The sequence below is a fragment of the Rattus rattus genome, chromosome 4, assembly GCF_011064425.1.
Source record: "Rattus rattus isolate New Zealand chromosome 4, Rrattus_CSIRO_v1, whole genome shotgun sequence".
In the NCBI taxonomy this organism is placed as follows: Eukaryota; Metazoa; Chordata; class Mammalia; order Rodentia; family Muridae; genus Rattus; species Rattus rattus.
In genome coordinates, this window is record NC_046157.1 from 80,022,026 (window position 1) to 80,045,257 (window position 23,232).

A 23,232-nucleotide genomic window follows, 5' to 3' on the forward strand; every position below is an offset into this window, starting at 1 on the left:
AGGCCTTTAACTTGCTGAGAAATTGGGAATACCGGTTTGCAAGATATGGGAAAGCATCTTCCCACCCCACCCTCCCCCTGTGGAGGGAATGAGAGACAGGCAAATTCAATATAGGGTTGGACTAGGGTCACCCGCCAGCTTACTTTTCTGAAACCATTTGATCTTCCCATTGGAACCCAGACACCCTTGTTGTTCCTGTTCTACTGAGCCCACAGGGAGTGCTGCTGCATCCTTTCGAAGCACTCATCCCTTCCTCCCCTTGGAAGAGGCCCTTTGGGGGAGGTCCAGTGTGGTCCAGCGTGGGTCTACACCCAAGCCCTAGCATCCACTGAGAGATTTAAGGTGGGAAGCTCCCTAAAGGCTGACCAATGTCCCGTAGACCTGGGTTTCCTGGCTGGTGTGTTCTCTACTTTCTTACTTCCTCTCCAGCCTGGGTGAGCATTTCATACCCTGTGTGGGGCTGTGTCACACATCTCAGTCTACAAAGCCTTTGGATCCAGGAGATAACATCTCTGCAGGAGAGGGAAAGTCAACAAACCTTGGCAAGATCTAGAATACGGACCACATCAAGGCATTCCAGGATCACTGATCCCAACCACAAGAGGCTCTGGCCAGGTCCGGTTATCTCAAGAACCTTGAGTGTGCATTTGCGAGACTGTGTTTATCTGCTGTGGACTCATGAAGAGCCTCCTGTTTGCCTTATGTTGTACTAGATACTTTACCGGGGGTTGGGCTAGGGTGGGCAGGAGTGACCCCCACCCCATGGGACTAAATCACTGAGCCACAGGCATGCAGAGAGTGCAGTCTGAGAAGCAGGTTTGGATCCCCAATCTGCCGCTCATAAACAGAGGACTGTTTATTCAGAATTGGCACTGCGTCAGGGTCACAGGGAAGAGTTGGATAACAGGCTCTGGCCGTCTTAGCACTTTCCATCCTGAAGTCTTTGGCAGACCAAGAAAGCAGCCTCGGAGGGACAAGGCTGGCCTGCCCCATCCTTCCGGTTCCTAAGCCAGGTGTGGCTAAGGATGCGGCAGGCCCGCCTACCTTCATTTGTCCCAAATGGATTGGACCACCACCACCCACCAAGTCCAGGTTTGTGTCACCTCCTTGTCCATTCCCCAGGGTCACGGGTTCTTGTATTACTGAGCAGACACACCACGAGCATTTGTCAGGTATTTTTATTCAGCTGTAATCATTTCTGGGCACCTGTCTCTGCCTCTCCATTGCCACCCAACTGGAGTTGCGTTGGGACCCCAGTACAGGTATCTGCTGACTGTGTTCCCCTCTTGTGTCTACTTAGTCCAAGTCACAGGCTCAGGGTGTGGGACGCTGGCCGTGGGATGCTGGCCACGGGATTCTGGGAGGGTCACCGAGGCAAGACCATTAGGCAGCTATGTCCCCCTGTGGGACAGGGAGTTTAGGCTTTAATTTTGTAGAGCTCCATGCAACTTGGTGGGGTGATGGCTCAAGGAACTGGTAGCTGCTGAGCTCTGAGTAGCTGCCCGTGTTCTGTGGTACTGTGAGGTCCTCGGACTGCAGGGTACAGCTCCCTGGAGACAGGGCAAGTGGGTGATGGTTTGGGCTGGCACGGTGGCACTGAAGGTGCCCTACATTCTGATCTAGGGCTGCGAAGGCCTGCCTAGCTTGCCACAGCCATTCCTGGGCTTGAGAACAGGGGCGGACTTGGGCGATGGTTGGCAAGTAGATCATCCTCCTGAGCCGCACTACCTGGAATGTCCCCAGCCTAAACATGTCGGTGAGCAGCAGCCCTGGCTTGCCTCCAGCTCTCGGTACAGCCCACCCTGTCAGCAGCTCTGTCAGGACCTTCTGTCAGCCCTATATGTCCTCGCTGGTGCTCTCCCAGACACTGTCCTCTAAAAGTCGTTCTCCTCCTCTGGCCTCAAATTGGCCAGCTGCTCCCTAGGGTGTCTTTCCATCGTATCTGAGGTCACTAGTGAGGGCCAGGCTCTGCGTCGTCTCGTTAGCCGTTCCGTCTGCAGGACGAGCTTGGACTCCCATCAGAGTCAGTTGCTTCCCAGGCCTGAAAGAAGACAGGGTGCTGGTTAGCTTGGGGGTAGAGCTTTTCCCTGAGCTGATGTGCACCAAGGGGAGGCTGGCCATACTCTTTATCCCTGTCTCCCAGGCTGTGCAGCAAATACACTCTTTGTTAAGATGTCATTCCTGAGCAGATCCACACTCATTCTAATCCCATGGACCCATGGGTGCCTCTACACACACACACACACACACACACACACACACACACACACACACACACACACAGACACACAGAGGGAGGGAGGGAGGAGAGAGAGAGAGAGAGAGAGAGAGAGAGAGAGAGAGAGAGAGAGAGAGAGAACAGTTTAAAATAAGCCTTTAAGAAGAATCAGCCTTGGGTTCCACCCTAGACACGCAGATTGAAGTCTGTGTTTGAGCAGAATCCTTACACCCATGACTGTGACCGTGTAAGCAAGGTACGAGCTCATACTTCCTCTGCCTAAGGTTTCTGTAGATTGGCAGGTGCAGGAGGGCGCTGCTCAGATCCTTTGGGTGAAGCTATGACTACAGTTTGAACAGTTTCAGTGGGCAGGGAGGCTGAGGGCTGAGGGGGTGAGAACAGTGAAATCAACCGGTAAAGTCAGTGTAGTCAGCCACAAGTGGACAGTGAGCCTCGCTGTGAGTAAGGTCCGTGGGCTCTATCCCTACAGCACTACTGAAGCAGAATGGTGATTACGTCTCCCTGAATGTGAGGGCTAAGAGGGTAAGGCAACACAGCTCTTGCCTACAGACTTGCAGGGCTGGCACTGTGCATGAGGCCCTACCATGGAACTTAGCAGACACAGCCCTTAAAAAAACATTCTTTCAGAATAAATATGTATGTATTTATAGTGTGTGTGTGTGTGTGTGTGTGTGTGTGTGTGTGTGTGTGTGTGTTTGTATGCCTATATGCCACAGCCTGTGTGTAGAGGACAAGAACAATTTGTGGGAATTGTTTGTTTTTCCTTAACCACATAGGTGATGGAAAGGGGACTCAGGTCACCAGGCTCGGCCCCCTTACCAGCTAAACCATCTTAACCACACTGTCCTGTCCTAACCCAACACCAGGACGGGAAGGAAGTCAGGGTATGTCTTGCTGACGAAGGATATGCTTAACTCTAGGGCCCCTCAGACACGGCAGGCCACAGCACAGACCCATGGGATTGAAATCCCGCAGGTGGCTGAGTAATTCCAATACACAGCCAGGGCTGACCGGCTGCCAGGTGGGGTGAGAATGAGGTCACCTCAGGCCTCAGGTCTGATGTTTTCTCCACGTTGTTGATGAGAAGCCTGGGTTAGGATTGGCTAATGCTGCTGTTGGGGGATGGAAGGGACTCCCACCTCTAAAGTCCTAACTCTCTAGACACCAGCAGGAAAGTTGAAGAAGGTGACGTCTTTCTGCTGCTACCCAGCAGAGCCGGAGTACAACGCACAGGAAGGGCCCACTACACGGCCTTTCGAGGCCGATTTGTTTTACACGTTGTGTTCCAGTTGGGCAACAAAGCTGGAGTAGCACAGAGAAGAGGGCATACCTGAAATGGAGGGCACCACCACCAGCCTACCATAAATGAGGCCGCGTCTCCTTACCAAGCCACCTTCCCTGACAGACTCTCTCTGAAGAGACTCATGGCAGCGTGAGGGTGGATGCTGTCTGTCTCTGACACAGAGAGGTCACCCCGAGGCTACAAATGGCAGAGACGGCTTGACTTGAGGTTGTGTGTTTCCTAATCGTCTCTCTCCACCTCCCTGCCTCTCTGACCCCTGGAGGGGCTCCAGAACTCAAGCAGGGGGTTTGAGGTATGTTGTATGGCCTTTTCCTGGCACCTCCTGGAGAAGGAGAACTTGTGGTTATAGAATCACTCCAAGGGACTTTTCTAGATGGAAAAATATCCAAAATTCAAGAGTTAAGGGGGACTGTAAAAGGGGTCTGCAGAACGGGCTAACCTTATTTCCTCAGATGTCAAACCCACACTTGGCAGCGAAAGGGTAGACTCCATGGCTGATGAACGCCCCTGTGGGGGACATATACCTGTCTGCAGGTGCCCCTAGCAGGGATTTAAACATTTCGCTGGCATTTCCCTGGGTCCTAAATCAAGCCGACTCTTCCTGACTCGTGGTGCTCTTAGAACAGAGAGGGCCTTATGTTAAACTGCCCTCTCAGGGATCCTGCTTCCAGTATAGTCACAAATTCCCTGTAATGAGTTCTGGGAAGAAACCATGACAGGGCAGGATGCTAAATTAAGAGCAGAGAGTCCCAGGCAGGGTAGGGTGTTTGCTTTGGCTGAGGTGGTGCAGGCCTGGCTGCTGTTTGCCAGACAGCCCAGCCTGGTAAGTTAGGCTGCACGCAACATGCTACATAGCGGGCTGTGTGTGTGCACAGGTTAAGCCTACTGGCTATGTGGGACGTAGCCCCTCTCCATGGCTTCCCCAGGGTCTGCATGGTCACTAAGAAACCAGGGGGTGTGGGGAGATCCTTTGGGAATAACAACTGGATTGTGGGACTTCTGTGTGTTTTGATGGATTGCTTCCAGGCTGCTGTTTGGAGAACAGTACTCCTGGCTGAGGACACAGGAGCTGCCGTTCACTCTCCTATCCATCCTGGTCCTTTTCCCCAGAGGCCAGGAGACACAGCTGAGAGGGCCACTCTCTCTTTGTGGCTCCGGAGACAGTGAGACTTGGTGTGGAGAGAGCAGCACATGGGGGCCTCCTTGGCTCTGCTTCTCACTAACTGGACAACCTTAGGCAGCCTCTTCAACCATAGCAAGCTTCTGACTCCTCCTTTGCCAGAACAGGGGGTCAGGATCTTCCCTCTGTTTGCCTTATAAATGAAAATCTTTGCAGAGAGAGAGAGAGAGAGAGAGAGAGAGAGAGAGAGAGAGAGAGAGAGAGAGACATGTATGTGTGAGTTGTGTGCACATGTGTGCATGTGGAGGCCAGAGTTCAATCTTGGGAATTACTATTTAGAAGGCACCCACCTATTTTTATATTAATTAATGAACATAGAGTGTGTGCTATGGAGCTCACACAAGTGGAGTTCAGAGGGCAGCTTGTATGGGGGGGTTGGTTGTCTCTGTCTGTGAAGGGGCACTGGGGACCAAAGTCATCAGACATGGCAACGAGCACTTTGCCTTCTGAGCCATAGCTGGCTCCAGCTGCTCTCTGAGACAGGCTTTCTCACTGGGACTGGACACTCACCCCTTAGCCTCGACTGCATGGCCACCAAGCCTAGCGTGGCCTGTCTGCTTCCCAGCTCCAGGATTATAAGTGTGTGTCCATGCCCAGATTTTCACATTGGTTCTGGGGATGAGACTGGGGCCCTTGTGTCTGTGTAGCTCACATTACTGACTGGGCAATTTCCCCAGCCCTGGTACACATTCTAAATAAAGTCCTCTCACCTGGCACTGAGGGCATGGGCCTTTAACCCCAACAGTAGGGAGGCAGGGGTAGGCTAGCCTGGCCTAAAAAGCAAGTTCTAACCAAGGCTATACAGAAAAAGCCCTGTCTCAAGAAACAAACCAAATTAAAAAACAAAGTGCCCAGGCTTTGCTCTGTCTGCCTACTGTCAGGGACAGCGTCTGCAGGAACGCACCGTCCTGATAGCACCTGTGGGCGTGCATCTCTCCTAGAGAGCAGGGAAGCATGTGCCTCAGCACTGCTTCCTCACAGGCTCTGGGGAGGAATGATGGCTGTCTTCTGCACTTCCTCATGGGGAGGCCATTGGCCCTTCCTTCCCTTTCTTAGGTCCCCACACCAATTCTTCTTGCTTCCTTGGGGAGGTTTCTGGTCCCCTTCCTTGATCGTCAACAAGGACGGAAAGGTGCCTAAGAAGTCGTTAAATCACATTTCTGGGTGGATGGCATTTGCAGAGAGGGTTAACAAAGCAGGGAGGAGCCATCCTGAATGTACGGGCTCCATCCAGTAGGCTAGGGTTCTGACAGAACAAAGGAGGGGAGGGGAGAGCTTTTTCATCCTTCTGCCTGCTTCCTGGTTCCATCCTATGTGTTGTTCTCTGTCCTTCCTGCCCCCATGGACAGACGTTCTGACACCATGAGCCCAGACTGAACTTCGTGGGAAAGTGGCAGACACACACCATGCGGTGAACAACATTCCTGCCTATACACAGTCATCTTCGCCGCCTCAACCTAACGACAGCCTCCTCCTGGCCTCCTGATTTTCTTCAGCTCAGCCCCCAGCCCCCCAACTCTGCACAGCCATCCTCCCTACATACACCTGACCCGGCACTGAATGGCGCCTGTCCACCACTGCCACGTGGTGAGGCCCACGCTGCTGCTCCCGGTGCTCAAATGGTGGCTATACAGGGATACTCTAGTTGTGTGCTGTGCTGATAACAGTCCTCCTTCAGCCTGTGTCCTGTCCGTGTCAAATTGGTTCAATCTAAGCCACAAGTGGGTAATGGAGAAACTGAGCGTGATATCCACACGGGCAAGGTGTCAGCCGCATGACCCAAGACTTGCTCGTTTTCAAAAGCTGTCTGTGGTTTGACTCTGCACAGGGCTTGGCTGTCTGTGAGTGAGGCTGTGAGATGGAGCATTTGGGGGTCTATTAGGAAGTCTTTGGGTCGCTGCGGAAGCCTGAGCCCTGAAGGGCTCTTGGTTCCTGTCTCACCATGAGACCCCTCCCTCTTACCCTCCCCCCACCGCCATGAGGTTCTAGGCGGAGCAGAGCTGCTGCAAATGGTGTGTGTGCCCTGGAACTCCTAGAACTGGAGTAAATGGACCACTTTTCTTTACTGAGTTGCCCAGCCTTAGACATTTTATTATAGCTATGGGAAACGGACAGACAGGTGGACCACTAAGGAGGGCAGCTTTTGACAAACCAAGACAACGCTAAGCCACTGGAATATTGGGGTGAGGCTGAGATTAAATGCAGTGTAGGCGACCTTGTTCCTGTGGTGTCTGGGAGTGGAAGGGGCTTGTCCACAGTAGAGAAAACATGGAACAGTAGAGAAAAGAGAACAGACCAGTGAGGAAGGCCAGCAAGGGGCTTTCTCTTCTTGCTGTGGGACAGGTATTTCCTCCAATTCTGACGCAGCGTCCCCAGGCCTTCACATAAATACGTCCACAGCTCCAAGAGGAGAGTAGGTTTCTAGCCAGGGGTTCAAGGATTACCAAACCTCCCTCAGCTCCTTCCTGTTTGGAGAAGGCTGGGCAGGAAAGAGAGATGCCTTCCAGCGACAGAGAACAGAGGTCAGGAGCCAAGGCGGGAGCAGGGGGAGGGAGTCTGGCCAGGGACAGCAGGAGCAGCCAAGCCACATTCACACACCTGGCCCCTGGGACTCGGAGAAGGGCTTGGCTCACGAGAGGTGACGGAGCAGGACAATGGCTGCAGGGGCTCGAGAGGTTTCCTATGCAGCTTCCTGCTTGCTTCAGCTTTCTCCCAAGTGTGGGACACAAGAGTGGGGACAGCTGGACCCTGCAGGGGTCCCAGGGGGTGTGTACTTACATTTCTTCTGTAGAATGCTCTGTCTGGCCTTGATGAATGCCAGGATGTCGGAGTCTGTCTGTCTGTCTCCAGTGAGCGGGATGGATGATGGCCTTTCCGAGATGGCAGACAAACACGATCACAATGTCACAAGTCTACACCTCATACCCAGAGTGTGTATATGTGTGTGTGCGTGTGCATGCGTGTGTGTGTGTGTGTGTGTGTATGTATGTGTGCGTATGTGTGCGTGTGTGCATACGTGTGTGTGTGCATATGTATGTGTGTGCATGTGTGTATGCATATGTGTGTGTATGTGTGCATGTGTTGTGGTGTGTGTGCGAGTATGTGTGTGTGTATGTGTGCGTGTGTTGTGTGTGCGCGTGTGTGCGCGTATGTGCGTGTGTGCATGTGTGTGCGCATGTGCGCGTGCGTGTGTGTCAGAGGATAACCTGGCAGACGGTCTCTCCTACAGAGGGTTCTCAGATGGAACTCAGCTATCAGGCGTGCACAGAGAGCGCCTTTACTGCGCTTGCTCTTCTGTTTTGGAGCCCTTGACTTCCTGGGTCCTAAGGGCCCCGATCCTGGTTCACTCTTGAACTCTTTTTCTACTTCAGTAAACTGATCAGTCCAGCCTTGGGCCTTTGCTTCCCCTGTTCCCACTCCCTGTTGCTGCCCCAGATGTTGTTACACACCTGACTGATGCTTGCTCCACGGTTACAGAACTGACCGATGCACCTCCATCCTGTCTTCCCACGCCTTCATATTCTCTCATCCCAGACTTACCCGAACCAGCCCACTCTACCCACTTCTCCTTTGGCGCTCGGCATAGATCTGACATCTTGACGATGTCTCCCTTGTACCCACGCACCGCTAACAAGGTGTAGCTATTTGTCCCCAAGGCAGAGGCTGCTATTCTCTATCTCTTTCAAATCACAACCATATTTAGCTAAAGTGCCACTGTTAAAAACTACATTTCCCAGCATCCTTTGTAGCCATGTGGCCAAACTTGTAAGCAGAAATGTATGAGACCCAAAAATTCTTTTGAAAACGGGAGGATACTGGGCCCTCTTCCCCACTTTCTTCATCTGGCTTAGAGAGCCCCACCCCACCCCACCCCCTGGCTTTGCCGATCTCATGCCTAGGGCTCCATGAGGTGAGTGGCGTTCTTGGGCAACCACATGAGGAGCTTGTTCTTGGTCACTGTGATTTTTGGTGGGCACCCTACCTGTAGAATTCTGCTCAAGAGCTGCATGGTGGGGGTAGGGGCTTAGGGGGTGGATGTTGAGGTACAACAATGGGAGATGGTGAGTTCCACCAGCAGAGGGCGCACTCAGCCTGAGGCAGCTCTGAGAGAAGGGCTCAGATAGGGGACTAGGGTTCTAGTCTCATGGTGCCAGCAGCCCAAGAGGCCCTTGAAACTCTGTTAGCCTAATCAGAGCTCCAGCTTCCTGGGGAGGCTACTCAGTTCTCTTTAGTAGGGGGCAGAGGGCTCTCCAGATCTTCTCTAATTGGCTTTTGGGTGGGGTGAGAGGTAAATGTAGACCTGGCTGGCTTTGAACTTACGGAGTTTCACCTGCCTCTTTCCCCTAAGTGCTGGGATTAAAGGTGTGCACCACCACACCCGGCTCATTTTATACATTTCCCAGGAGATGGGAACTACTCTGACCAGACCTTGGAGGTTTGGGTGGGGGGGTCCTCAATGTGGGTAGGGGGAAGCTTCCCAGGTATCAGACCAGCCCAGAGGTCAGCTCCGGGTTCTGCCTAGAGCAATGGATGGACAAGGGCCCCCTCAGGTCGTTGGGGAAGCAGACTTTAGGGCTCACTTTGCCTACTACAGGGCCGACACAGTATTAAGGGAGCAGGTATAAACATACCTATCTTGCAGCTGGATACTGGAGTCACTGGGCTCTTGGCTGTGCAGACTGGGGCAAGGAGAGGGGAGGATTCTTCTGGCATTCCTATCACGGAAATAAAACAAACAAAACAAAACAAGAGAACAACAGAAGTCACGGAAAGTTTGAAGAAGAGAAACGCAGGGCTAATATTTAGTGGTTTTGGTGAACTGAGCGTGTTCTCTCCAAATTCCTATGTGAAAGCCCTGGCTCCCAGAGTGATGACATTTGGAGGTACACCTTGGTAGACAGATGATGACTAGATAGATGACAGCTTGTGGGTAGAGCTCTCGTAAAGGTCGAGTGTCCTTGAGAGGAAGGCCTGAGGTCCAGTGTCCTGTGAAATGAGGCCACAGCAAGACGGACACAGTCTATGCACCCAGAAGGGAGCCCACGACAGGAGCTACGTCCCTGAGCTGTAGAATCCAGGGGTTGAACTCTGCCCCTGAAGTGATGGAGACAAGTCTTTGGGATGGGATGAGGTAACGAGGCAAGACCCTCAAGACTGGGGTTGGTAGCTTTACAAAAGAGAAAGGAGTGCTTCCTGCCCCGCCCCTGTGGGAAGGGCAGGGCCCTTACCAGACATCCGGCTTGCCAGCTCCATTCTCAACTTCCAAGCCTTGAGAACTGTGACCAAAAATATAGAAAAGCAAATGAGTGTGGAACGTAGCACAGATAGAAAGCTTATCTGGCAAATGCAAGATCCTGGCGTGCTCCCCAGCACCAGAAAAACCAACTGCCAACTGGCCAATGAGACACCCAGACTCTGACGTTTTGTCACAGCAACCTGAGAAGACTTGGACAGCTATGTGGTGGTCTTCATTGTTGGAGCAAAGTGGTGCTGTCTGAAGAAGATGGTGACTGTGAAGATCCCAGCCATTCTTTATGGGTGGTGTCTACGACCAGGCTCCCTGGTGGGGCTCTGCAGATGCACGCCCCTTGGCCAGCAGTGCAGGGGCAGAGACCCAGACTCACCCTCAGAAGTCTACGGCCTCCCGGCATCGGCTCAGGAAAGAATTTCAGGACTGGTCGTTTTATGAGGCATTGATGGGGGGTTCGTAGACGCATTAAAGAAAGGCATGTGACCAGAGAGTAAGTGTGTACCCAAGAGAGATGGTGTGGGCTGCTCTGAGCGGAGCCTCAGAAAATGAGAGATGTCACGTGTGGGTGCTGGGGCCTCAAGAGAGGAGCACAGCCGACTGTCTTAGCAGTAGCCATTTAAACCTTTCTGTGGCTCTCCAGTCGTATCTCAAAGGACCTCTCGGAAATCACCCCAGCCTTTCCCTTCCTTTCTCCTCTGAGGAATGGGATTATGGGATGGCACCAGAGATTCCTTGGGTGAAGTGATAGATAGTCTGAGAAGGCGCTACCAGGGCTGCACAAGGGGTTTAGGACATGTCCTTACCCTGTTTCTCTGAGACTCCTCAGGCATCAGGGGACTCACAGCGAGTGGGGAGGGCCGAGAGGCCAAAGTGCTTGCTAACCGTTCTGGAGTCCTGGCCTCTCTGCTGGTAAGCCACATCGAGTGGATTCTGGGGTGAGGACTTCTCTCCTCTGCCGTGTCCCTAAATTTTTCCATGTTTCAGTCTTGTTTCAATTTAGTCCCTGCTGGGATCTGGACACGAAGTGTCCCACCCCCTCCCAGAGGCACTGGTGTTCATGGCTTTGGGAAGAGACTGGATCCTGAGGGATCTGCCCTCATCCCCTCACGGAGTCCCCACTTGATGGCATTATTAACAGACAGATGGTAGAGACCAGGAGGTGGATCCAGGTCGGAGGGAGTAGGTTACCGGGCGGAGGTGGGAGGGGCATGGCTTTGGCTTCTAGGCCCTGTCTGTCTGTCTGTCTGTCTGTCTGTCTGTCTGTCTGTCTGTCTGTCTTTGCTTCCCAACGCTTCCATGAGGTGAGTCCACACTGTCTCCTCTACGATGTGAGGCCTCCCCTCGTTCAGAGCAATGGATCCAGCTGACCTCAGTCTGAAACCTCTGAAAACTTAGGACAGGACACTTTCCTCAGTGGAGTTGTTTTGTCACAGCAAGGGAAACTGAGACATGTGCCCTGGTAAGAGGAGGACGCCATCATCCTCAACTTAAGAGATGTGAGTGGAGGTGGCAAAGGTTAAACAGCGGAGCCTGGTGCCATCACACCTGGGAGGCCTCCACTGTGCTCCCAGGCCCCCTGCCCCGCTGACTGGCTCCTGGCTGCTGTTCCAGGAGGCACTCTTAACTCTCGAACATACGGCTCTCCTGCTGGTCTCTGCACTGCCCCCTGCCAGGACTCCTGGCTGCAGGGTCTCCACCTGCCTCTTGTGGAGGAACGAAGGAGGTCGTGGTTTGTCTGTGTCTGTCATAAGGGGAGCGGGGGTATCTGCTCTATGTTGGGATGCCCCCCCTAAGAGCCATGTCAGAGGCAAAAGGGGCTCAACATGGTGAGAACCTTCATTTGACAGCTGGAGACTCAGGTAGGGAGGTGGGCTGGCTGGGTGGCAGATAGGGTGGCAGACACGTGAGATAGCTTAGTGAGTCCACTGTCACCTATCCGAGCCCTTGATTAGGCCCACAGCTTGCTTTCTCACATGTGAGTTTGTCTAGATGCCTAATGCCAACCGTCTGCTCTCCCACCACTGACATGATGATAAGGCCTCTTACCCTGGGCCACCTCCACAGGCTCAGGACTGTGAATCAAATAGACAGGAAGGGAAGCCAGAGTGTGTGGCTCCCAACCTCCTACTCACACCCCTTGCTCATTTGCTAGCTGTCTAGAGTTTCTCTGTGGCACCCTAGAGAAAGAAACGGGAGACCAGAGCTCCTCTCTGCTGACTCTAGCGTGGAGCACTGCAGGACCAGAGACGGCCACAAGATGGCAGACTCTGCACATGCTTCTTGAGAGAATGGCTGCCATGTTTCAGGGCTTCGAGCGGTGGCTGGGGAAAGCGGGGAGGAGGGAAGAGGGGCTTCCTCCCACAGGTGCTACCTTCACGGCAGGTTAGGGGCAGTTTAGAGGCAGTGGGAGTAAGCCACTGGCTGTCAGACAGCCCTTTCACTTGATGCTCTCCCGGTTATCTTTCCTAGCAGCCTGGGAATGTTCTGGGTGCTGCGGTGCCACAGTGCCATGCTGCTGAGGGCCAGGAGCAAAGAGCAGAGTGTGAGAGATGAGCCAGGCAGCAGGGCAGAAGGATGAGGCCACCAGGGATAGAGGCAGCCAGGGGCTCCTGTAGAGGCCAGCTGCCTGGTCTGTCCCCCATGCGACTCAGGCAGGAGGATGGCACCCTGTGAAGTGTGGAGGGAAAGGACTCCCCAGTTCCAAAGCTGCTCCCCACTCTGGGACACCACAGTTCAGATTTTCCTACTTCTGTTCCCCAAGTTCTGGATTAAAGCTGTACACCACCAAGTCAAGTCCTACTAATTAATTCATTAATTAATAATGAGATAGGCCCTTGTGTGGCCCTGGAGTTTGCTGTTTTGTTTTTAAAGTTGTCTGGGTCATCTATTTTTCTTACCATTGCACTTAAAAGTGTCCTGTGTATATTTTGGGTACGAGTCTCTTGTAAGATGCGTGCCTTGCAAACACCCTCTAGTTTGTGCATACTTCTCTTTCTTAAGCGTCCTTTCATTTTATATTCTCTTAATTCTTCCTTTATTTGTGTGTGAGTGTGTTTGTATGAGTGTGCGCAGGTTTGTTTAAGGATGCCTGTGGACCTTGGAAGATGGCATTGGTTCTTTGGAACTAGAGGTGCAGGTGTTTGTGAACAGCCGAGATGCATGCTGGGATCCGAGCTGCACTCTGCAGCAGAGTAGGAACACTTCTAACTGCCCAGCCAGCTCCCGCCTGGCGGGATCTCTTACAATTTTAATAAAGTTTGATTTACTGTTTTTTCTTTTCTGAATTTACTGAGTTTTAAAACATTCAGGCATCCCAACTAAACACAGCCCACCAGTTGCTGTTCTGTGGTGAGAGACGGGCAGTGTTCCCTGAAGCACAGTATCAGGGAAGCATGGCCTCTAAGGCCCGGCATGATCTGGGAGCCTGGGGATGCCAACCAGACGGGTTTTTTCATAGATAAGATTTTTTTAATTAGAAATATTAATTTTTAATTATGTGCATGTGCATGTGTGCCCACAGAAGCTGGAAGTGTGGGACCCCACTTTCCTCTGGAGCTGGAGTTACCAGCGGGGTTGTGAAAGGCCTGGGCCGGGTGTGTGGATCCAAGCTTAGGTCCTCTGCAAGGGCACCACATTCTCTTAATGGCTGAGCCATCTCTCCAGCCCCAAGAGTCTGACAGTGTAATGACAGTGTCGGAGGACTTGCAAACGCAGCACACGCAGTCCCTGTGACCCCCTGTCCATTTCCACAGCAGCTGCTCCACCCCCTGCCCTTCCCCAGCCAGCCCTGGACTGGAGCCCACACCTCGTGCATGGGGCGTTCTGACGTTTTACTTCTCTCGGTCCCAGCATGCCGCTCGGGGCTCCACATTACCCAGACTGTCAGGCCGTCTTTGTCTCTGCTAGGCTTCAAGTCTCTCGGACTCCTTGTCACTTTTGAGCTGTACTGGCCGGGTATTTTTTAGAATGTCCCTTGCTGGGATTTGTGTGACATTTCCCTCAGGCTTCTACAGGCACTGTCGGACACCTTTCAAAATGAGTGTGTGTGTGTGCGCGTGTATGTGTGCATGTGCGCGCGTGCCACAGCATGCGTGTGAAGGTCAGAGGAAACTCGCAAGTGGTGACTGTCTCCTCCACCACTGGGTCGCTGGGGTCAAACTGAGGTTGTCACCAGGGTTGGTGGCAGTGGCCTTACCCACTGAACCATGGTGCCTGCCATCTTCATTTATTCCTTTAATTTTTAGAACTACTTCTTTATTGACTTTTATTTTGCGCATGAGTGCTTTGTCCGAATGTGTGTAAGTGCACTGCACACAAGCGCGCTGCCCTTGGAGAGCAGGAGAGGGCATCTGCTCCCTTCACTGGAGCTGCCACGAGCTTGCTGGGAACTGAACCCGGGTCCTCTGTAAGTGCAGCAGCCACTCTTAGTCTCTGGGACATCTCTCCTGCTCTCTGCTATGGTTTTTAAAAGCTTCATCGGACTTAGGACATGGGATCTGGTGTGCGTCAACGCAAAGGTGTGATGGCTCCTTGCTGGCAGAGATGGGTGCCCCACTCACACTAGCCTGTGGCCTGGAAGGGCTGAGTCTGGGGTGGATGGCTGGGGAGTAAGGATCGGAGAAATCCCGCCGCCTGTACTGGATGATTAGTTAGAGAGCAGACCACAGTGTGCAGAGACACAGGGTCCCCACTGGATCTCTGTACCCTTCAGAGAACCAGAGGGCACAGAGCCATTGGCGCTGTCGTTATAGGCGTTTACAACGTATGCAGCCTGTGGGGTGGCTGTCCACAACTTGCCCGTTTATCTCCTGAATCTTCTCTAGGACAAGGGCTATTAATACCTTGTCACAACTCCCTGAGTCCTGGTGGACTGAGTATTCTCTAGGCTACCTTTCCCCCCAAACCCCTCCCAGGCCACGCCCTCCTGCTTATGCCACCCCTCAGTAGCAGGACCAGAGCTCACATTACCCGACAACTTTTCTCCTGTTACCACGGAAGTAGGTGTACTGACTTGGCTGTCAGAGTCAGGGTCTTAAGGGGTAGCATTCAAGAGCTTAAATGACACGTGCGAGGGGTGCGAGGAGGGTGGGTAGGGCTACACCCAATTTAACAGCAAGGGCAATGCAGCCTCAAGGAGAGGGCAGGGAGCTTTCCCTGGGCGCCCTCACACAGGCTGTGTCCTGACCTTTTCTTGGAAAGAAGTTGTGTCTGGTCCTGCTGGGGAAACGGCTTCGCAGCATCCTGGAGGTTCGTGGCGGGGGAGTTTACCTGTTGGCCCAAGAAGGGATTTTGTAAGTTGAAGTCCAATGCATGGTATGATGTTCTTGTTGTAGGTCTTGTCCCCTGTCCCCCAGGATTGGGTCTGAAACTGAGACCAGGCTGGCAAGCGCTCTACCACTGAGCTGAATCTTCAACACGTGGTATAATTCCTTAAGACACATTTTCTCTGCTTTTTAGAATTCTTATTTATATGTATGTGAATTTGGGTGCCAGAAGAGGATGCTGGCTCACCCTGGAGCTGGAATTACAGGCAACTGTGAGTCACTCAGTTTGGGTGCTGGGAACCTAACTCTGGTCCTCTGGAAGAGCAGTCAGTGCTCTTAACTATGAAGCCATCTCTCCAGGTCTCTGGTGTCATTCTTAAGAGGGAAAAGCCCGTTATAGAGGTAAGTATATAGAATGTATATGATAAAAAATAAATCTAGACGTTAATTATGAGCCGAGTTTTGTTTCATCACAATGCTGTCTGTGAATGGAGACATTGTTAACACAGTCTGGATTATTCTCTGTGCCCTCCAGCTTTCCAAATGGAGCATATAGTACTCTTTTTCGGGTAAAAAGGTGAGTACAGTGTCATCTGGCCGCTCTCAGGAGATCCTTCCTGAGTGTGTGCCTCTCTTGTCCCTAGGAGCCTCTTATGGAGTATTGGAACAGGTCCCGGAGCGTTCAACTCTGTCACGGTGGCTCTGGAATGTGCATTCTGCAATGGCCCAGGAGACCAATGCCACTGTAGTGGTAACTCTCAGAATCTCTCAGAATACTCTGCAACCCTCCCAGAATACCCTGTCAGATTCCCAGAACACCCCGCGGCCCTCCCAGAACACCCTGCGGGCCTTCCAGAACATTGTCGGCCTCCCAGAACACTCCGCGGCCCTCCCAGAACACTCTGTCAGCCTCCCAGAACACCTTGCAGGCCTTCCAGAACATTGTCAGCCTCCCAGAACACTCCGTGGCCCTCCCAGAACACCCCGCAGTCCTCCCAGAACACTCTGTCAGCCTCCCAGAACACCTTGCAGGCCTTCCAGAACATTGTCAGCCACCCAGAACACCCTGCGGCCCTCCCAGAATACCCTGCGGCCCTTCCACAAACAGTCCTGTGAATTTGCTACCAACCACAGCTCATATTATCTGATTATCATGGCTGCTGCAGAGATGCTGAAATGTATCTTCATTGTGACTCTGAAGTCATGGTAAATGTTAGTACTTCATTGATAAGTACACACCTAAATCTTATTAATTAATATTCCTACAAAAGAATATACATATTTTATTACATAGCTTTATTTTTAAATTATTTCAGTCTATTTAATTTTCTTTATTTTCCCATGTATTTAATTTTAATGAATTGATTTTTTTATTGAAATGTCATATGGTCATTGGTAATGTATGAACTATTAGTTATTTGATTTTTAATTCATGTTAATTTATTGTGTGTGTGTGTCAGAGTACATCTTATGGGAGTTGGTTTTCTCCTCAAGCTATGTAGGTTTCAGGCATCAAACACTATCCCCTACACCATCCCCTACATCACCCACTACATCACCCCCACACCACCCCCTACTTCACCCCCACACCATCCTTACACCACCCCCTACATCACCCCCACACCACTCCCACACCATCCCCATATCACCCCCCCACGCCCATCCCCACATCACCCCCACATCACCCCACATCATCCCCCACTCCATCCCCACACCATCCCCTCACCATCCCCTACATCACCCCCCACATCATCCCCCACCCATCCCCCCACTCCATCCCCCTTATACCATCATGCCCTATACATGCACCACAGATATATTTAAATGCAGATTGCATATATGAGAGATACATGCAGTATTTATCTTCCCAAGTCTAGCTTATTGAGCTTCATGCAATTCTCTCCATTGTATTCATCTTCCTACAAGGGTAATGGTTTCCTTCTTCTTCATGGCTGACTAGAACTCTGCTGTATATACACCACACGTAACTCGCATCTGATGATGGATACTCACACTGGCTACTGTGACTAATGCAGCAGTGAGAGCAGGTATGCATGTACCTCTGTGCTGTGCTTAGATTCTTTCAGGTACCTATCTGGTGGCATAGCTGGGTGATATTGTTGTTCTAGTTTCAGTCTGTTTGGGAACTATAATACTGATTTCCATAATACATAAAAAAGTTCTTTTTGAAATGAGGCCTTGTCTTCGTGTGGCTCAGGCTGGTCTTGAACTCATAATCCTCTTGCCTCTGCCTCCTAAGTGTTGTGTCTGCAGGTGTATGGCACGGTGACCAGAACTAATGCCCAGCCAAGCACTGACAATGCATGATTTCTGTCTCCAAGTTTCATTGTCCTTAAAGTGAACGGTGAGCCTGGGAGGCTGTCCAGGGTAATGTGACCTGAGACCTCCCCACTTCCATCCTACCACACCCTAGGGGTGCTTGGGGGCCGACAGAAAGCTGGGCTTTTACTGCTGCTTCTTAGCAGGCTATTTTAGCCTTCACAACACCAGAGACTTTCTAGAGATTTGTCTGGGAAATATGCAAAAACCGTCTACAGATACAGCTACTGTGAGAACCAGAAACTATCTAAATATTCAAGAACAGATCCACTTAAATCGTCTAAAGCATATTTACATGGTGAAACAGTGACAGTTGGAAACGACATTACAGAACTATGATATGGAAAAAGCCGTCCTTCTCAAAAGTTAAAAAACACAAGGCCAGCCACAGTACTTGACCAACAAGGACACTTGTGGTGGGACACTCACCCAGTATGGTTAGATTCTGGGCTTGAATCATGGTATTACAAACCATAAACCAACCAATTCCTCTCCCCCGACAACACACACACACACACACACACACACACACACACACACACACACACACACACTTCATCAAAATGAGAAAATCCCCATGGTGGCTTTTATCATTACAGCTGCAGAAAGAAAAAAAAAACCAGGCAGAGATATCATAAGCCGACCTCGTTCAAGTGGCAAGATAAAAGTCATTTCTACTTTTTTCTTCATGTTTCTAAAATTTCTAGAACTTATAGGCAAGTGGTGTGTGTGTGTGTGTATGAGAGAGAGAGAGCATGTGTGTGTGAGCATGTGTGTGTGAGTGTGTGTGTGTGTGTGTGTGTGTGTGTGTGTGTGTGTGTAAAATGAGAGAAAGTCTGGTAGCACCTGCCATTAATCCAAGGACTCAGAAGGCAGAGGCAGGTAGATCTCTGAGTTCAAGGCCAGCCTGGTCTACATGGAGAGACCCTGCCTCAAAGAAAGAAAGAAATTAACAAAGTAAGGTAGGAAGGGAAGTGGGAGGGAGGGAAGAGAGAGGGGGGAATGTCAAATGACGCACCAGAGACACAATGTTTTGAGTCATCTCCCATGGATCAGGCCATCTGAGGCCCTGCAGCTGGGAGACGCTGACTTCCTTGTGTTGCTTTCACTCAGGGGAGGACTGGCTTTGTGAACCATGGCCAGTGCCCACAGGCCTGAAGTTTGGAACCCCCACCTCCCCACCACCATCTCCCAAGGAAACCAAACTTTAAGGACAGCCCCCACGTGACCTGTCCCGCTGCTCCCCACAGCTCACCTGCAGGCTGCTGGCCTCCTCTGCCCACCAGGCTTCGAACTCCTTCTGCAGCTTGAGCTTGGCTTTGTCCATGAGCAGCTGCAGGTGCTCAATCTCCACCTTGAGGGCTTTCAGGCGCATGAAGGTGGTTTTGTACCTGCGGTGGCGTTAGCGCAGCTCATGAGCTGATGCCTGGAAGTCACCTGTGCAGCGGGGGTGGGGAGGCTGGCAGTAAAGGGGGTCTGCACCTCAGAAGCCTGGCAGAGCTGCCCTGGTGCTAGGGAGGGCGATGCAAGAGGGGTCTGCCATGGCTAGAACACGACACTGGGTGTCGAGCCCATCAGAGATCAGGGTGGATCATTTTCTGCTCAGTAGGCACAGGGGGGGACTTCTCCAAGGATAAGAACTCCTTTTCACTGAACATGTACTAAGGAGAAGCGTGGCAGTTGATCTTCAGTGTCAGCATGGCTAGATTCTGAGTCACCTAGGAGACGCACCTCTGCAAGTACCCGGGAGGCTGTCTCCAGAGAGCTTTAACTGAGCATGGCTTAGGCGCCCTGAACTGGGCAGCACCAGCCCGGGGACTTGACTCTGACTACAGAGTGTGTGGCCTCATGTTCCTGCTCAGGCCGTCCACACCCTGATGGACGGGACCTTTAGACCACGAGCAGAAATGAACTCTTTCCTTGAGCTGTATTTGCGGCTGTTTTGCACAGTGATGAGGGAAGGAACTGGTACACGGAGGGGCAGATGGACAGCTGAGGAAAACATCAGTGGTGCAGGCAGAGCGCACACACGCTGGGCATTGCTTGAGCCTTTGCTGTGAAGTTGTGAGGGAGCGGGGCACTGGGTACTAGTGGTGTGCGTGCGTGCATTCGTGTGTGTGTGTGTGTGTGTGTGTGTGTGTGTTGGGGGATGTTGAGCTGTGCTATCTGATCCTATGAAAAGCCATTGTCCCTTCACCCTCTAAGTGAAATCACTCTGGGCCTCTTGATCGCTGCGTGACGATAAGAGGTTTTCAAGACTTGGGTTAGACTTGGGTAAAGCTGCAGAGTGAGGTTCACTATGGGATTGGTTTTTTGGCTCCTTTAGAGCAGTGGTTCTTAATCTTCCTAATGCTGGGACCCTTTAATAAAGTTCCTCATGTTGTGGTGACCCCCAACCATAACATTAATTCATTGTTACTTTGTAACTGAGGCCTGTGTATCAAATGCTTCACCCACTGAGCCACCCCACCAACTCCAATAATTTTGGCAGATGAACATTTGCTTTCTGTTCACAGACTTGCTGTGGCTGGACACTAGACGCTGTACAGGAGAACATGTTTCATGGCTACTGTTATCGGTCATAAATATCCACTATAGCAGGTAAATATCTGATAGCAGGATACCTGATAGGCGGGGGTCATGACTGCCAGGTTGAGAACCCCTGCTCTAGAGGGCACTGGCTGTCAGGACCAGACTCTTCCTCAACAGCACCCCCCATCCCAGGCACAGCCCTTGCTTAAGGCTAGTCCTACCTTCTCCTGCTTTAAGGTTCCAGCTGGATACCTTTCCTAAGGAGAAGCCGTAGTCCTGGAGGCCCAGGGAGGCTGGAGTCAGAATGCAGGTGGCAGCAAACAGGGACAGCGGGTGGCTCACCTGCTCTTTTCCTCCTCCAGCTGCGCTCGCAATTTCTGTTCCTGGGGGTCAGGCGTGGAGGGTGGGGCCATGCTCTCTGCGATTCCTGGAGGAGTAAGATGCCGGGAGGTTACAGCAACAAAGAAAGGTAGAGGGAAAAATGGGAAGGGGCCAATGGCAGAGGTCAAGGGCATCCAAAGACAAAAGGGGTCCTGCAGTTCTTCTGGAGGCCTCTGGGTGGCAGCCTCGGCTTGGCTTCAGAACCACCCTCCTCCTGTGTTCCTTCCAGCCCTGATATCTGCACTGGAGGCTGATCTAAAGGTAAAGATGCCTGGGGGAGGCCTGGCCTGGAGGCTGAGCCCTGGGTGTGGGTATCTGGCTGTAGGCTGGGGGTGTGCGGGGGAGGGGGGAGCTCCCCTCTAGCTCACCTGCTTACTTTCCCAACTGCCCAGGGAGTCTGCAATTGTTCAGACCTTAGTCACAGCAGAGGGACCTACAGGCCCAGCAGAGTGAAGGCCTCCCCCCTACCTGTGCTGCTCTCCACCCCACTCCTGCCCCCAGCCCATGCCCCGTGCCCCATATCCCCTCCTGATCCCACTTCACCCCACCCTGCCCACCCAGCACATAGCATCACTCGGCCGTCCTCCCCCAGAATGAAAACCTCTCTGCCACCTCCCCATCTTTGTCCCCCAGCCCATTCGCTTTCTGAACAAGAACAGACTTAACCCTGATGACAATTATTTGAGGTTGGCACTTCTTCATTCCTGATGAGGCCTAAGGAGGTTAATTTGCCAAGCCCTGTGGCTAACTTCAGATCCTGGGTGTGGATTTCCATTTGTTTGGTGGCCAGGGTGCTGGATTCAAAACTCTTGGTAGAATATTTTGTTTTTTTAATCATTATTATGTGTGTAGGAAGGGCATGAGTCATGACAGGCATATAGAGGTGGGGGACAACTTTCTGGGATCTACTCTCTCCTTCCACTTTCACCCAGGTTCCAGGGATCAAATGCTTTGCCCACTGAGCCACCCCACCAACCCTAGTATTTCTGAGGGACGATCGTTGGCTTTCTGTTCAAGGACTTGTTGTGGCCACTCCTTAAGGCTACAGAAAAGAACAAGCTTCATGGGTCACATAGCTACTTCCACCAACTTTGAGCAGAGACTGTCCCCACTAATGTCCCCTTTCATTGCCACACAGGCTCTTTGGAGCAGCACAGAATGTCTTTTCTATTCTGAGAGTCCTTTAAATATTCAACACCACCACTCTACATGAGTATGGAGTCTCATTCGAAGGCTGACTTGCCTGGTTCCTTGTGTGTGGGGTTCAGCAACCTTGTTATTGTCTAATTATCTCATTTATGGTATCATATCGCATCTGGGGTGAGAGGCTCGGTGCAAAAGGGCTCTTTGGAGCTTTGAGATATGTAATTTCAGGGCGGGGAAATAGCTCGGTAGGTAAAGCACTTGCCATGAAAGAACGAGGACGTGTGTCTGAGTCCCCTGAACCCCAGGAAAGCTGGGTGCAGTAGTGTGAGATAGACCCAGGTGGGAGCTAAGAACGGGAGAGCGCCTGGAGACCCACTGTCTGCCTAGCTTAGCATCCAGAGTGGTGAACAACAAACAGAGGACCTTGTCTCAAACAAGGTGGAGGCAAGGACGTCCAAGACTTCCAGTGTCGACCTCCACGTGTGTGTCATGGCACGCACCCACCCACGTTCACACCACACAAATCACACAGTGTGTATGTACGTGCGCTCAGCCGGGCATGGTGGCACACCCATGTAATCCCATCACTTGGAGGCTGAGGCGGAGGGATTAAAAGTCTGAGGCCATCTTGGGCTCCTACATACTGAGATTCAGTCCAGCCGGGGATTATAGAAGGAAACTCTGGTTCAAACAAAACCACCCTGCAGAAACCCCAGGCAATTCCCAGTCTATACTTCTGTAGCAAGTGGGTTACTAGTGTTGACCATTTATTGAATGCTCTCTCATTCTGCCCAGTTCAGTAGGCACATGCGAGGTCCTCTAGGCCCCACAAAGATCTCAGAATAACCATGCAGGGACTGCACTGCCACCTACCTCATCATGGACTTCCCATCCATAAATAATACAGGTCACGTGGCCGGGAAGGAGCAAAGCTGAGGTGTGAATTTTTATTTTCTGGTTCCAAAGAGCCAAATGTTTATACCAGCTCACCATCTTGGCACGTACGGCCCTCTGTTAAGCTTGTGGTTGGTCGGAAGCCTTTCATGCTTTTTACAAGTGGCTGTCTCCGTGTATCCTGTTTCAGTGGGCTGGCCCTTGATCCCAGCTGCAACACTTCCGGCTTATTGGGAGTCGGGCCTGTAGAGACTCCTCCATCTGCCAAGTCATCCCTGTCTTCTCTCCCTCCTTACTGCTTCAGTGACGCATGGACACGTGCTAAGTGGTCACCAGTCTGTCTGTTATCTCTGTGGAACCAATTTCTCTCTCTTCCTTGCGCTAGGTGAGCAGGCCTGTCATCTCAGGTGACGATGACACTGGCATCCTGTGGGAACACTTCACGTTCCGGTCTTCATTACCCACAATCCTCCATGATCCCCAAGTCTGAGGCAGGGAGCCTCAGAGCTGGGACATACCGCTCGTTTTCTGCTCCTTTCCCTGGAGCTTTGTTTAGAGGCTGAGCACAGGACACAGTGGATATCCCGAGTTTATTTGATGGCCATCTCTCTGAAAACCAGCAGATGTGAACCACAGAGAGAGGCATTTAAGCCAAATGACAGTGGGCCTTTAAATGCTCAGGGCACTTCGTTCTCTAGAGCT

At 51.8% G+C, this 23,232-nt stretch overlaps 1 protein-coding gene across 1 annotated transcript in view; it reads right to left on the minus strand.

Moving 5' to 3' along the window:
• Positions 1-1,160: 1,160 nt before the first annotated feature.
• The window catches only part of Kif6 (kinesin family member 6), a 290,218-nt gene continuing 268,146 nt past the window's right edge, over positions 1,161-23,232 (minus strand). The window contains exons 17-23 of the mRNA XM_032900532.1: positions 20,452-20,536; positions 18,833-18,968; positions 15,159-15,241; positions 9,952-9,998; positions 9,354-9,444; positions 7,501-7,592; positions 1,161-2,041 (exon numbers count right to left, since the gene is read on the minus strand). Coding sequence (XP_032756423.1) covers positions 2,025-2,041; positions 7,501-7,592; positions 9,354-9,444; positions 9,952-9,998; positions 15,159-15,241; positions 18,833-18,968; positions 20,452-20,536 — 551 coding nt within the window. The 3' untranslated portion in view covers positions 1,161-2,024. The remainder of the gene's footprint in view (positions 2,042-7,500; positions 7,593-9,353; positions 9,445-9,951; positions 9,999-15,158; positions 15,242-18,832; positions 18,969-20,451; positions 20,537-23,232) is intronic.